The following is a 13,720-nucleotide window of genomic DNA, read 5'->3' on the forward strand; positions in this document are numbered from 1 at the left end:
TGGTGGGTGGTAGCAGAGCAACCAAAGTAAAAATAAAAATATAGATTTAACTATAGTAAGTTGTTTTATAAAGATTTATTCTGCCAAACTTAGTGAAAATCCAACATAAAGTACTTGGTAAGTAATTATTATTATATGCTTTAACTTGCTGTAACTCTGCTTTATAAATTTTATAAAGTAAAGTTACTTCCCTACTTTATAAATCACCATTACTGTGGAACCGGTGGGCGGTTAGAAAATTTTACGACTAACAGAGATACAAAAGTGGGCAGTAGGTATAAAAAGGTTGACTACCCCTGCTCTAATAGCCAGTCTACAACAGTAAAATGTTATATACGATTACTGAAAAATTAATATTTTCAGAAAGATCAGATTAACTAGGTCTCAAATGCTCCACAGATATTCAGAAATACATCGGGCTATCGAGTAAACAAATTTCCAATTGTTTCTATGTTCTTTTCTTACTAAAACATCCCTATTGATTTACATGAAGTAGCTTTTTTTCTTTTTTTAACAAAAAACTTTCAAATTCTTATCCTATACTTTGTAGTTTATTTATAAAACGTGAATGAAGACATTGTGGAATTCAGTACAAGCAGTGGGAAAGGAAGGGCATGAAGAGGACAGGGGGGCAGGTGAGAGACAGAGGGGCAGGTGAGAGACAGAAGGGCAGGGAGAGACGAGGGCAGGGGAGAGTCAGGGAGCAGACTGGCCATCAGGAAGGCCTGAGGAGCATGAACAAAGAGCACCGGGCACCAGAGGGCAGGGGCAAAGGGGTGCACAGTGAGTTCCTGCTGCTCCTCCTTCCAGCTGTGGACACAGTTCCAAGTCCTCCACCAAACGGACTTATGGATTCCCTCCATCACCACATCCTCTTTTGAACACTTTTATCAAAGAAATCAGTTTGCATCTCCACCTCTCGCTGGTCTCTGAGCTTCTTTTCCTTACACTGGCCACTGTTTCTTTTATTTGAGGTCCCCAGACCTTACCTCCTATGAAAATGATTCCAACTCTGTCAATCAAGTCAGAGAAGGAAAGGCTTATTACTGACATATTTAATTTGGGGGCCTATTTAATTGAAGTAAATTGGGAAGGAAAGAAAGAATAAGTAACATTAGAAAACTGCCTTGAGTGTTAAGATTTTCTCTTTATCTAAATCAAAAAATAAGTTCAACTGTACAACTGTTTAAGAATAGCATTTTCTCTAAATTATCCCTCCAATTTATGATATTTAAAAACTTTGGAAGGGCCAAGACTTCATTTAAAGATGGGTATAAGAAAAAGTATCATTCGGATAAACATCATTCTCTCTCTCTCTCTCTCTTTCTCACTCACATAATGTATTGATTGCTATCAATATGAATGATTTAAATTATTTTAACAAATGTTAATCTTAGCATTCTGATACACAACAGTATAAATGTGCAAACCAATAATAAAAACACTAAAACCTAGACATGGATAATAAATACCATTTATAAAACAGATTTTTAAAACTCAAAATATATTTTCTCATGGAAGCTATATATATATAACCCTGTCAAGCTGTAAAGGCCATTTAAGCCATGATATAGATGAACTATAGCACTAAAATAGTTAACTACCAATTTTGCTTATAAGCAATGTATTTACCATATTTCCCCATGTATAAGACGCATATTTTTTGGGAAAGATTTGGGGTCTATAAACTGGGTGCATCTTATACAGTGGTTGTGGCATTTCAAATGCCATAGATGGAACTGAGGACAAGGCAATACATGAAGATAGTGATTCGTCATCAGACACAGAAGAGGACAAGCTACTGGATGGGAGTTTTGGGGGTTTTTTTATTGATTTTTTGAGAGAGAGAGGAGAAAGAGAGAGAGAAGGGGGAGGAGCAGGAAGCATCAACTCCCACAAGTGCCTCGACCAGGCAAGCCCAAGGTTTCAAACCAGCAACCTCAGTGTTCCAGGTTGACGCTTTATCCCACTGCGCCACCGCAGGTCAGGCTGGATGGGAGTTTTGACAGTGGTGAGGAATTGTATGAATTTTATGATGAATAAAACTTGAGTTCAATAACTTTATGCAATACTTTTTCCCCCAAATTTTGGACCCCAAAATTAAGGTGCATCTTATACATGGGAGCATCTATATACATGGGGAAATATGGTAGTTCTCCTTCTGAGTTCTGGGAAGACAATATTCCTATCCTATGTCTGTAACTGCAATGGAAGAAAGACGAGAAGGAGGAATAAGTGTCCCTTAATTCCCAGATCCTGTACTCCGGAAGGAGTTTGTCAGGAAAATTAGCTTCCTGATGGGGATGTCTAAGTTGGGGTCAGAAAACCATTCAGACAAGAAACTCAAGGTTGTTGTTTTTTTTACACAGTATGGGAATTATTGGCCAAGAAGGACATTTTAGTTCAAATAAATTAAGGAACAATGAAAAAGCCTAATGCCAAGAACCATCTGCATTTTTACACAGCCTTGTCAAGCTATTTTTTAAAATTTAGGTCATTTAGGAATATAAATATATCAATCTTTTCTTTAAAATATCATTTTTGCAATAAAATGTAAATTCTTATGTTTCAACCTACCCTTGCATAGATCAGTAAAACACTGCTCACAAAAATCAGGGGATCAGGGAACGTGCAGATACTCCAGGACTTTCAGTCTTTTGTCTAGTGCATTTCACCAATGAAATAAAAGTTGGTTTTGCACCTCATTTGCATAATCGGACAACTTTGACTTGTTTACTTTTCTGATGTTCTTGTTTAATAAAAGAAAAATCAAATGCTTTTTATGGCTTCATTTTGAAATATCCCCTATTTTTGTGAGCAGTATATTTTAACAGTGAAACTTATGCCACTTATGCCAAATCAAACTTTTTAAAAAAATAAAACCCCAAAATTGTGACTAGGATTTCTGCTCTTTCTAAAGACAGTAGGTTTTTGCCTGACCAGGTGGTGGCGCAATGGATAGAGCGTTGGACTGGGATGCAGAGGACCCAGGTTTGAGACCCCAAGGTCTCCAGCTTGAGCGCGGGCTCCTCTGGTTTGAGCAAAAGCCCACCAGCTTGGACCCAAGGTTGCTGGCTCGAGCAAGGGGTTACTCAGTCTGCTGAAGGCCCGCGGTCAAGGCAAATATGAGAAAGCAATCAATAAACAACTAAGGAAGGTATCGCAACAAAAAACTAATGATTGATGCTTCTCATCTCTCTCTGTTTCTGTCTGTCTGTCCCTATCTATCCCTCTCTTTAGCTCTCTCTCTGTCTCTGTAAAAAAAAAAAATAAAGTTAAAAAAAAATAAATACAGTAGGTTTTTAAATTGTTTCAACCTCTAGCTTAGTCTTTGATAAGACTTAGATTTTATTCAGTGTGTCACAACTGAGGGTGATTTTTGCCCCCTGTGGGACATTTAGCAATGTCTGGAGACATTTTGGTTGTCAAACTTGGGGAAGGTCAAGTACAGCATGTTAATTTCCTGGGGCCACCATGACAAATTACCATAAATGTGGTGGCTTAAAACTACTGAAGTTCACTCTCTCCTGGTTCTGGAGGCTAGAAGCCTAAAATTAAGGTTCAGCGCCATAGCCCCGCTGGAGGATCCAGGGAGAACCCTTCCTGGCCTCTCCCTCTCTTCTGCTGGCTGCCAGCAATCCTTGGTGGCCCTCAGCTTGTAGCTGCATCCTCCCAATTGACTGCTTTCATCTTCATCAGTCATCTTCCCTCTGTGTGTCTGTGTCTCCGTGTCCAAGTCTCCCTCTTCGGCCTTTCATAAAGCCCATGGTCATGGGGTAGAGGGCCGACCCTGATCTAGCATGACTGAATTTTACCTTGATCACATCTGCAAAGACTCACCCTCAAATAAGGTCCCTTTCACAGGTACTAAGGGTCAGGACTCAGACATTTCTTTTCATGGGACACAACTTAGCCACTACGTAGGGATGTTGTTGAGTATTCGACAATAACAGCCCTCATAACAGAGAACGACCCAGCCTGTGACGTCAGTAATGCCACACGGCTGAGGAACCCTCATTTCAAAACAGGTATGCTGCCAGCCCTGGTACTTCAGCAGGATGATTTTCACTTATCTTCAATGGCCCAGGGCCCTGAGGTGCTGATATTTGAAAGCATGACCTTTTCTGGCAAACTTTCTTTGCATTTTCTCCACACACACCCCCCCCCAAAAAAAAAAAAAAAAACAGAAAAGGGCTGGAGCTTCATCATCTTCAAGCTGACCCACCTCGAGCAGAACCTTGGTGAGCCAACCACCACCCTCCTCCTCTCCTGAACGGGCTTCCTCCCCTACCTCTACTTGGGCCCCACCCAGAGAGGGGGGAGGCCACAAAGATCTGTCTCCCTCCTCAGCTCTCTGCTGACAGGGGCCTATTCTCAGGACCTTTCAGGAAGAAGCACTAATTGCTGGATACACTTTTCAAATATGAAACAGGAAACCAGTGAGAGCTATTGGCCAGCTCCAGGCTCTTGGCTACATCACAAAAGCACTGGGGGTTTCAATATCAATCAAATATTACCTCTAAATTCCCTTTCAGGATCTCAGGAGTAGCTAATTATAAAGGTATATTTAAAAAAAAAGATTCTATCTTGGGAGTAAAGATATATTAGAAATGATACGACCACAAGAACTTTAAAAACGCCAGAAAAAATAGTTTTCAATTAAAAGAACAACACCATTTTTAAAAAAGATAACACCTATTATTTCTATGCTAACAATAAATTAGTTGGGGTTTATTTATGCGTGGATAGTGACTATTATTAGGAACAGAGAGTTTATTTTTAATAAAACACTGTGAGGTGTTTTTCCCTTCTACGTTAATGTGTGGGTCCCAAATGATTTCTTTCCACATTTCACATTCTGTTACGAAACGTGTGAGGCCAGCTATACAGAAGAAACTTCAAAAGATGACCATTTAGGACGAGCCACCATAACACATAGCTTGTCACTGTCTGAGAATAAATACTCCTTTTGAAATTGGTACCTAATCAGAAACACCTGTGACCATTTCTCAACTATCCCCTCTTGTTTAACACCAGGCTTCCTCAGAAAGAGTAAAAAGATGTTTTGCTTCTTTTCAAATAATCTTGAACTAAAACTTGCAAGTACAGAATCAAGAATTTTCCCCCTGGACCATCTGAGAAGAAGTTGCTGACCTAATGACCCATTCCCTTCTCAAACATCACCGTGCGCTTACTGCAAAGGACACCTCCCAATACAGCTGTTCAGACAGGAGAAGAAGCATGTCTGTCTTACCCCCTCACCCCACACTTTATCTGCATTTCAACAGAAGTCTTTTTCTCCCTCCATCTGACCACCTTGAGTCTCTCCTGACTTGCGTGACCATGTGCTTATGGAGGTAACAGGATAACTACGCTGTAACATGACCAGGTTCAGAGCAGGCACCCTTGGCAGGAATATCACAGAGGCGATTGTGTTTTCATGGCATCTTATTGGATGGCACACCACTTTTATTTCTCCTTCCAGATACTGTCCGCTTTGACCATGTGATGAAAGCCGGATCTGGCAGCCTCCTCTGCTATCAATTTGCTCTTTTGCCCTTTTGGTTAGTAAGAATTTTGCGTGACGTTCCTTTGAAACTATGTAATATGCTGGGTCTCATCAAACTTTTACTAGATCCATTTAATTAATTTATACCAGCACGTACTTACAAATACCTATATTACCCAATGACAATTATTTGGTGGGTGCTGATGTTCAGCGTGTCGTAGCTTTGCCTAGTGGGAGCCTCCGTCTGCCTCCTGTACCCTTTGACATGACCTGTCCTTCTTTTAGCACGTCACTGCTTTCTGGCACAAGATGTCCCAGGCTTACCTTACACTTCCCCCCACCCCAGTCTTAGCCTTACCACCTTTCCCTATTTGATCAATCCCCCTGTAGAGAGCTACTCCCCCACTGCCACACCTGGTCCCGAGGTCGTCTGATCACTCAGGCTCCAGTGCCCCGCACTGCCTGCTCGCCCCTGACCAGGATCAGACACCACGTGTTCCATGCGGGCTGCCCTTACATAGAGCCTCCTCACTCTGCTCAGCTCGGCAGCCCAACGCCAGGGACCCCTCTCTGCAGGGGCTCTCACCTCACTGTGCTGAGGCTCCGACCGGCCAGGAGGGGCCAACCTTCTCCCTGGACACCAGCCCACCTCAGCTCAGCCTCTAATTCCCTTATAGGGGTCCCTTTGGCTTCCACCATCCAACAAGAGAGGGTGCCTCCCTGCATCCCCCCACTTTATGGCTACAGGACCCATTCTGGGAAGGAAAGGAAGAGGGAATGAGATATGCAGTCAGAAGTCTAGGAAGAGGAAGAGATAGTTTTCTTTAAAAACGTTTATATGATGTAACTTTAATTTTAAGGTAGAATTTTTTATGTGGTAGCCTGGCCGGATAGCTTGGTTGGTTAGAGCATCATCCCAATACACAGAGGATGCAGATTCGATCCCCGGTCAAGGCACATTCAGGAACAGATCAATGTTTCTCTCTCTCTCTCTCTCTCTTTCTCCCTCTCTCTCTCTCTCCCTTCCTCTCTCTAAAATCAAACAATGAAAAAAACAACTTTTTTGAATGGGAAGTCACATGCTTTCCGTAAAAATAATCTTTCTGATGCATCAGATACAACCCTATTAAAGATAAGATTCCGGTTCCTTGACACATTTTAAAGGAAAGGTAAAAACTGCTAAAGCTTTCTATGTAAATAAAGACTAACCCACCATCACGCACATCTAGGTGCTTGAATATTTCTTCCAACAAATATCTGTTACTAGGCAGCTGCTCCAGGGGGAAAGGGAGGCATGGAGCAGGAAGGGGCTTCTTTAAGGAAGCGTGTAGGCCACGTGACTCTAGAAGCTAAACATCATTTCAAATTACTCCCCCGCAAACATTTTTCAAAGGGTAAACATGACCCATTCTCTCGATGTGTTCCATATAATAGTAATAACATCGATGCCTGGATATTCCTGCTTAAGTCACAGGTCTCCTTTACAAAGGGATTTCCTATTTCTTAACAGAAACAGGTTAAGGGCGAGGGTGAGCCTTCAGCCCCAAACAAGCACGTAGCTTGATTCCAAATGTTCACAGACATACTCAGTTATCTCAGAGCCACAACTATGCACTGTGTTTAAGAAAACAAGCTCTGCGGCTGGATTGAACCATGCTAAATTTCCTGCTCTCCTACTTAATTAATTATGTATACTTGGGCAATCATTTAACCTCACTAAGTTCCAATTTCTTCATCTCTGAGTCAATAAAAACTAACTCAGAGTGCCATAAACGGCCTAATGCAATGTGTGCGCAGTGAACACCCTTGTGTTCTATAATAAATATGAAAAAATCATAGCCACCTTTAATCTTCAATTTGGCCCAGAATGGCTGGTGTATATAACACCTAGGTATCAAAGTCGTTCAAAGCATAAACTAACAATAAACTTCATCGTGACCTTGAGCAAAGAGGAAATTGAATTTCATGGAGATTGAATACAGAGTCTATGAAACCAGATGAGGCTGCCTGACAGTGTTTACTTAATTCTTCATTAAAATTATATGCTAATTCCATGCCATTTATATGGCACGTGCCTCCATCATTTTGGCAGAAGAGAGGCTGAACACATGTCACTGACACTGTATACAAGTACAGACATTTGCCAAAACATATATGTACTGTTTCTGCTAATTTACTCCACCTTCTTGTGTTGCTTTTGAGAGGTCTACTCTGAACGTCCGCTGACACCTGACTCCCTGGTGCCAATGGAATAAATGACTCCCCAACAGTGCACCCTCTAGGCCACATCCTTGTAAAGCAGTGGCTTTCCACCCACTTCAGTCACATGATGAAAATCACAGAGGATTTGAAAAGCTCCTGAGGTCCAGGCTGCATCCCAGGCCAGCTGAATGGGAACTTGTGAGGATGAGATCCAAGAAGTACTTTCAAGTTCCCTAGTAATTCCAACAGGTAGCCACATTAGGCACCCAAGTTCTGAGACTAACCCAAAACACATTGGTCCTCATAAGGGCAGTAATCTGGGGTGCATGAAGGGTGGTTCAGGAACAGAAGAATCAAGGACAATCTCAAGGGGAAAATGTCCTTGACAATCCTTTATAGGTGGTCTGAATGAAAAAGAGACATGAGTTTAGAAACTGAAGCAAATCAAATTATTCTGTCCAACTTGTGGACAACTAGGTTTTTTGAAGGGTATTTGTTTAAAAATGAATAATCAAATCCTTTGATGCTCTTTCCATCTTTACAGTATATTATGAAAAAGCTACTATAAGCCCATAAAAATGAATTCCTATAAAAAGCTGAAAACCCTGCATAGAGTAACCCTGATTTTAGTTAACTGACAGACAATATACAGCAACTTGAGAGGCGGTCTGTTAGCATAATAGGCTGCTAACACTGAAATTTATGACACAGGAGAGTACATTAGAGAATAAGTTAGATGAAATATTTTCAGTGTAAAAAATAACTACAAATATGTGAAGCCAAAAATGGCAAATTTAGTATTGGTTTTGAGAATGTTTTGCCCCCAAATCCCTCTTTTAAAGTGTCTTTTTTTTTTAATTAAATGTAATAGTGGGCGTGACATTGGTTATTAAGAGTATCTAGGTTTTGCCTGACCTGTGGTGGTGCAGTGGATAAAGCGTCGACCTGGAAATGCTGAGGTCGCCGGTTCAAAACCCTGGGCTTGCCTGGTTAAGGCATATATGGGAGTTAATGCTTCCAGCTCCTCCCTCCTTCTGTCTCTCTCTTCTCTCTCTGTCTCTCTCTCTCTCCCTCTCTCTCTCCTTTCTAAAAATGAATAAATAATTTTTAAAAAAAGTCTCTAGGTTTCAAGTGAACATCTCTATAGCATTTGAACTGTTGATTGAATTGTGTGCCCATCACCCAAAGTCAAATCATTGTCCCTCACATACATTTGTCCTTCTTTTTTTTTTAATATTTTATTTATTGATTTTTAGAGAGAGGGGAGAGAGAGAGAGAGAAGGGGGAGGAGCAGGAAGCATCAACTCCCATATGTGCCTTGACCAGGCAAGCCCAAGGCTTCGAACCGGCAACCTCAGTGTTCCAGGTTGATGCTCCATCCCACTGTGCCACCACAGGTCAGGCCATTTGTCCTTCTTAATTCCTCTGACCCCACCTCCTTCCTCGGGTAACCATTTCACTTTTACCTATGTCCACGAATCTCAGTTTTATATCCCACCTACGTGGGATATATGCAGCTCACAAAAATTAGGGGATATTTGATAGCTTCATATTCATTTTGAAATATCCCCAATTTTTGTGAGCAATATATACCGGTGTTCCTCCTTACTCCCCTCCTCCTGGTAACCACTTTGCTTTTATCTATGTCCATGGGTCTCGGTTTTATATCCCACCTATGTGTGAAGTCATACAGTTCTTGGCTTTTTCTGAGTTACTTATTTCTCTCAGTGTAATGTTCACAAAGTGTCTTTACCAAAAGAACAAGCACAAAAAGCTTCACTGTCCAAGACCATGGTGTAAAAGAATTCCCTCTCTCTCTCTCTCTCTCTCTCTCTTTCTTTCTCTCTCTCACGCTGACAGGCACACATTCCAATGAGTTGTGGCTTTGTTTGGTTGTTACCTTGTTTCCCATCCTCAAAGCCAGCCCGCCCCCAGGGAGAGCGTAGGCACTATTTCAGCCTTACCATCCATTCCAGTGAAGGGAGGTGGCCTTGGTGGAGGTGGCTTTCAGAATGCTGCCACTTTCGCAGAGGCCGGGCCGCACCCCGACATCCTAACGTCCTCTCCTTAAGAACCCTGAGACGCTGCCCTACTGCCAACGTCCTCGAACGTCGGGCACTGCAGGTTCCAGACTCAGCCGTCCCCCCCACCCCACCCCACCCCGAGCGATGGCACCTGCAACGTCTCAGTCCCCTGCTCCGGGTTAGATAACTGAAGCGTGGCCAATGCGAGGCAGCGGCCGCCGCTGTCCCCCTGCGCCGCTAGCCACCAAGCGCCCCTCCCCAACACGGTGCCCGCGGGCCGGCCCTGCCTCCCCCCCCGCCCGCCAGACGACCTCCCCGCCGACTCCCGCATCCATCGCACCTGGGGACTGGCTGTCCGGCCGGCCTGGGCGCGCCGCGGCCAGCAGGCACAGGAGCAGCAGCGGCTGAGGCGGCGGCGCCCGCGGCCCCCGCAGGCCGAGGAGGGCGCACATGGTGCCGGCGGGCCCTCTGGGTCCTCGGCGCACCGCCTCCCGCGCCTGGAAGAACTGTGCACACTCGCCGGCGGCCTGGCGCTCGATGCCAGTCTCAGGAACCGACACGCGAGTCAAGGCGGAATGGGAGGGGCCGGCGCTCTGCCCTCCTCCCCGGGTCGCCCTCGCCGCACCCGCAGCCGACCCACGGCTGTGCCCGGCCCTCCGTTAATTGCGCGGCGCGCGGCCCGATCGCGGCCGACACTCCCGGATGTGCGGTGGCCCCTGGTCGGCGCCGCCCCTCCCGCTCCCTCCCGTGGGGCGTGGCAGGTCTGGGGGGCGACCTACGGCAGGTGATGTCTGTCTACTGGGGGAGAGGCTGAAAATTCATCGATACCATATCCTTATCCATAATATCTGCAGGCTGTTCTTTGCAGTTCGTTTGAAGCATGTTCACATATTTGCTTTGATGGAACAGATGGGAGGATGGAGAACACTTTTCTTAATAACCCACATCCCGGGGGTATTAAGGAGACTTCAGTTTCCACTGGTAGAGCCGCTGTCTAGCTGCCCTGCATCCCGGACGAATCTCTGTCCCTGCTGGTGCCCACTGCATACCGCCTCCTCTCTGGTCCCTGAAGGCTCAGCCAGTTCTTTCCAGATGAGGAGTCCCAAGGACTTAAAGTGTGTTTATTTTTTCTTTCCTTTTGTTTGCTTAGCCTAACAGGTGTTGAAGAGCCACCTAGAGCTCACTCCAGAAACAAAAACTACCAAAAATAGTTACTGTAAACCCTGCAGCTGTTGAGCTGCGCCAGGCTGGACACTGTAGTGCTGTTTATGTGGCTTGGAATTTTCAGTGCTCCAGACCAAATCAATTAAAACAACTAAAAGCTATGGCTTTATCAGAGAGGGGAGGAAGAATCTCCATTATAACATAAAAGACTAGTAAATTCTAGTCTTTTTTCCCCCCCAGGATGCGGTAACACATTAAAAGATGTAGGTTTTAGGCTCTAGCCAAGTAGCTGAGGGTGGTCCCAATACAGCCGGGTTGCTGATTGATTACAGTCAGGGCACAAAAGAGAATCAACCAATGAAGCTTGAATTGGTGGGAACAACAAATTATTCTCTCCCTCCCATCCTCTGTCTCTAAAATAAGTCAATAAAAAAATTTTAGACCTGGCCAGGTGGTTCAGTGGATTAAGCATCGTCTGGACATACCCATGCTGGGGATTCAATTTCCACACTTGAGAGAAGCAATCAATGAGTATACAACTACATGGAACAACTAGGTCAAACTGACAAGCTGATGTTTCTCTCTCTCTCTCTCTCTCTCTCTCTCTCTTTCTTGCTCTCTCTCAGATCAATGGGGGGAGGGGTATATTTATTTATTTAGTTCTGTGAGAGAGGCAGAGAGAGACAGAGAGACAGGAGCATCGAGTTGTTCTTGTATGTGCCCTGACTAGGGATCGAACCGGGATCCTCTGAGCTTTGGGAGGACACTCCAACCGACTGAGCGATATATCCGGCCGATATTTCTCATGAACTTTGTTTTCTCCCCCTTTGTTTTTTTGGATGTCAGGCTTGATATTCATAAATTCAAAATATATCCATGTCCAAAAAAAAATAAGAAGAGGATTAAAAGAAAATGGTACATAGACATTTTAAAAACTGAAGTGGTACACAACAGGTGTGCTCACTCTAGGCAGGACTGACTAAGTTTTAATTGGTATATATTACTAAGATAGTCTCTGGTGTCTGGTTTATGATTATATGGGCAAACCTGTGAGAAGGGACGCATGTTATTTAAATTGGTGCTGAGACACTCTGAGTAATACAGTTCACTAAGCAATAGTAAATGTCTACCAAGTGTCAGGCAGTGTTCCGGAGTGGGCTGCCTGTACCGCACAGAGCTCATACACGCTAGTGATTACTCATCTAGAGATATTTATCTACGAGCTCCCACTCAAAGAAAAGCCTCTTCTCAGTCAGAAGATAACGGTTATAATGATTAAGGCTTTCTAAACAAAGACTTATGAGAGATCCAGAAGGACTAAGCATTTAAAGTTACAGCTGTCTCAGTTCCTTGGCCTAACGTGCTAACCCCACAGTGCCTAACCATGGGTTGCTAAAGCAAAGCCCTTTGCTGCCTGCCTGCTTCCTGTTATAGGACTAACTGCAAACATTTCCCAACACCTTTGAAGAGTGTTACTGAAATGGGCCTTCCCCAATAAGCCCTGTAGAATCCTTCAGCTCAACTTCACCTTTCTTCACAGAAGCTGACCTCACATAACAGAAAATTATCTTTTTAGTTGCATTGGCCTTTTTATTCACAGAAAAACATAACTTGCCCAAGTTGAGGCTAATTGCCAAGGTCACTTTTTGTTGTTAGAGCAAAGCAAGTTGAAAAAGAATTCTTGCCTTGCTAAGCCATTTGGAAATCTTTTTCCCACTGCTTCTTTCTATATTTGTATATTGGTGTGTTTCACCACATTCTCACTCCATTTTTTTCAAATGCTCTATATCCTTTCAAATCATCCTTCCCTGTGTGGCATTTTCTGACCATTCTGGGCCACATTGACCTCCCTCCATGCTCCATGGTGAATTTAGTATGGCCTAAATGCATTGACTCCCTCCTCATCACGAGGTGTTGAGGAGGAAGGAGGGTGTGTGTCCTCGCCTTGGCTGGGTGGGGCCTGTGACATATAAATATTACTGAAGTAACACTATGTCAGTTTCCGGATCCAGACCACAAGCGTGTCCACTTCCTTTCTCCTCCCCTGCTGCGAGAAGCCCAGACTGCGTGGAGGCCTCAGAACAATGCGTTGTCATGGGAACCGAGCAGCCCAGGAGCAGGAGGGCGCTACATTTGTGTGGGACCCTCCTGGCAGCCTGTAGATGCCATGGAGAGCAGGGAGCATTGCCTGGCCTCTGCTCGGGCCACTCGGCTCTGAGGGACAATGGCACTGCTGTCGTTTAAGCCACAGAATTTGGGGGTAACATCGCCACAAAAATCAATAATCCAGACACTCTCCTCTGAACTCATACTGTCCGTAGAATTAATCTGACAATGAATAATGTATGGACTTGTGACTTGGCCTTCATTCTTGGCTTAAATTTCCGTTTCAATATTTTATTGGTAGTCAGGGTCTGTGATTCCATCATCTCTCCAAGCTACATTACAACGCTTTTCAGTACCTGCAAATAATTCTATAATTCTTTATATTTCCTGCAGTGCCTTAACATGGTACCTTTAGTGTGCTCTGCTCTTTTGAAATGTTTTTATTGAATTTATTGGGGTGATATTGGTTAATAAAATTACATAGGTTTCAGGTGCACGGTTCTATAGTGCATCCTCTGTACGTTGTGTTGTGTGCTCACCACCCCGAGCAGGTCTGCTTCCATCTCCATTCATCCCTTTACCCTCCTCCACCTCTGTCCCTTCACTCTGCTTGTTTCTGCTTACTTGAAAATTAGAGTAAGGAAAACATTTTTTTTTATAACTCATGTTTATAAAATAATGCTATACAATTTTACCTGTATTTCTTTTAAGATAT

At 43.8% G+C, this 13,720-nt stretch overlaps 1 protein-coding gene across 3 annotated transcripts in view; it reads right to left on the minus strand.

Moving 5' to 3' along the window:
* Positions 1-11,368, minus strand: part of EMB (embigin) — a 53,325-nt gene extending 41,957 nt beyond the window's left edge. For 2 of the 3 annotated variants that reach the window (XM_066240629.1, XM_066240630.1), the window contains exon 1: positions 10,076-11,368. In XM_066240629.1, coding sequence (XP_066096726.1) covers positions 10,076-10,187 — 112 coding nt within the window. In that variant the 5' untranslated portion in view covers positions 10,188-11,368. Of the gene's footprint in view, positions 1-9,675; positions 9,817-10,075 lie in introns of those variants that run through there. The other variant, XM_066240632.1, reaches the window with a different exon arrangement.
* Positions 11,369-13,720: the final 2,352 nt, after the last annotated feature.

Source organism: Saccopteryx bilineata, chromosome 1, assembly GCF_036850765.1.
Source record: "Saccopteryx bilineata isolate mSacBil1 chromosome 1, mSacBil1_pri_phased_curated, whole genome shotgun sequence".
Classification (NCBI taxonomy): domain Eukaryota; kingdom Metazoa; phylum Chordata; class Mammalia; order Chiroptera; family Emballonuridae; genus Saccopteryx; species Saccopteryx bilineata.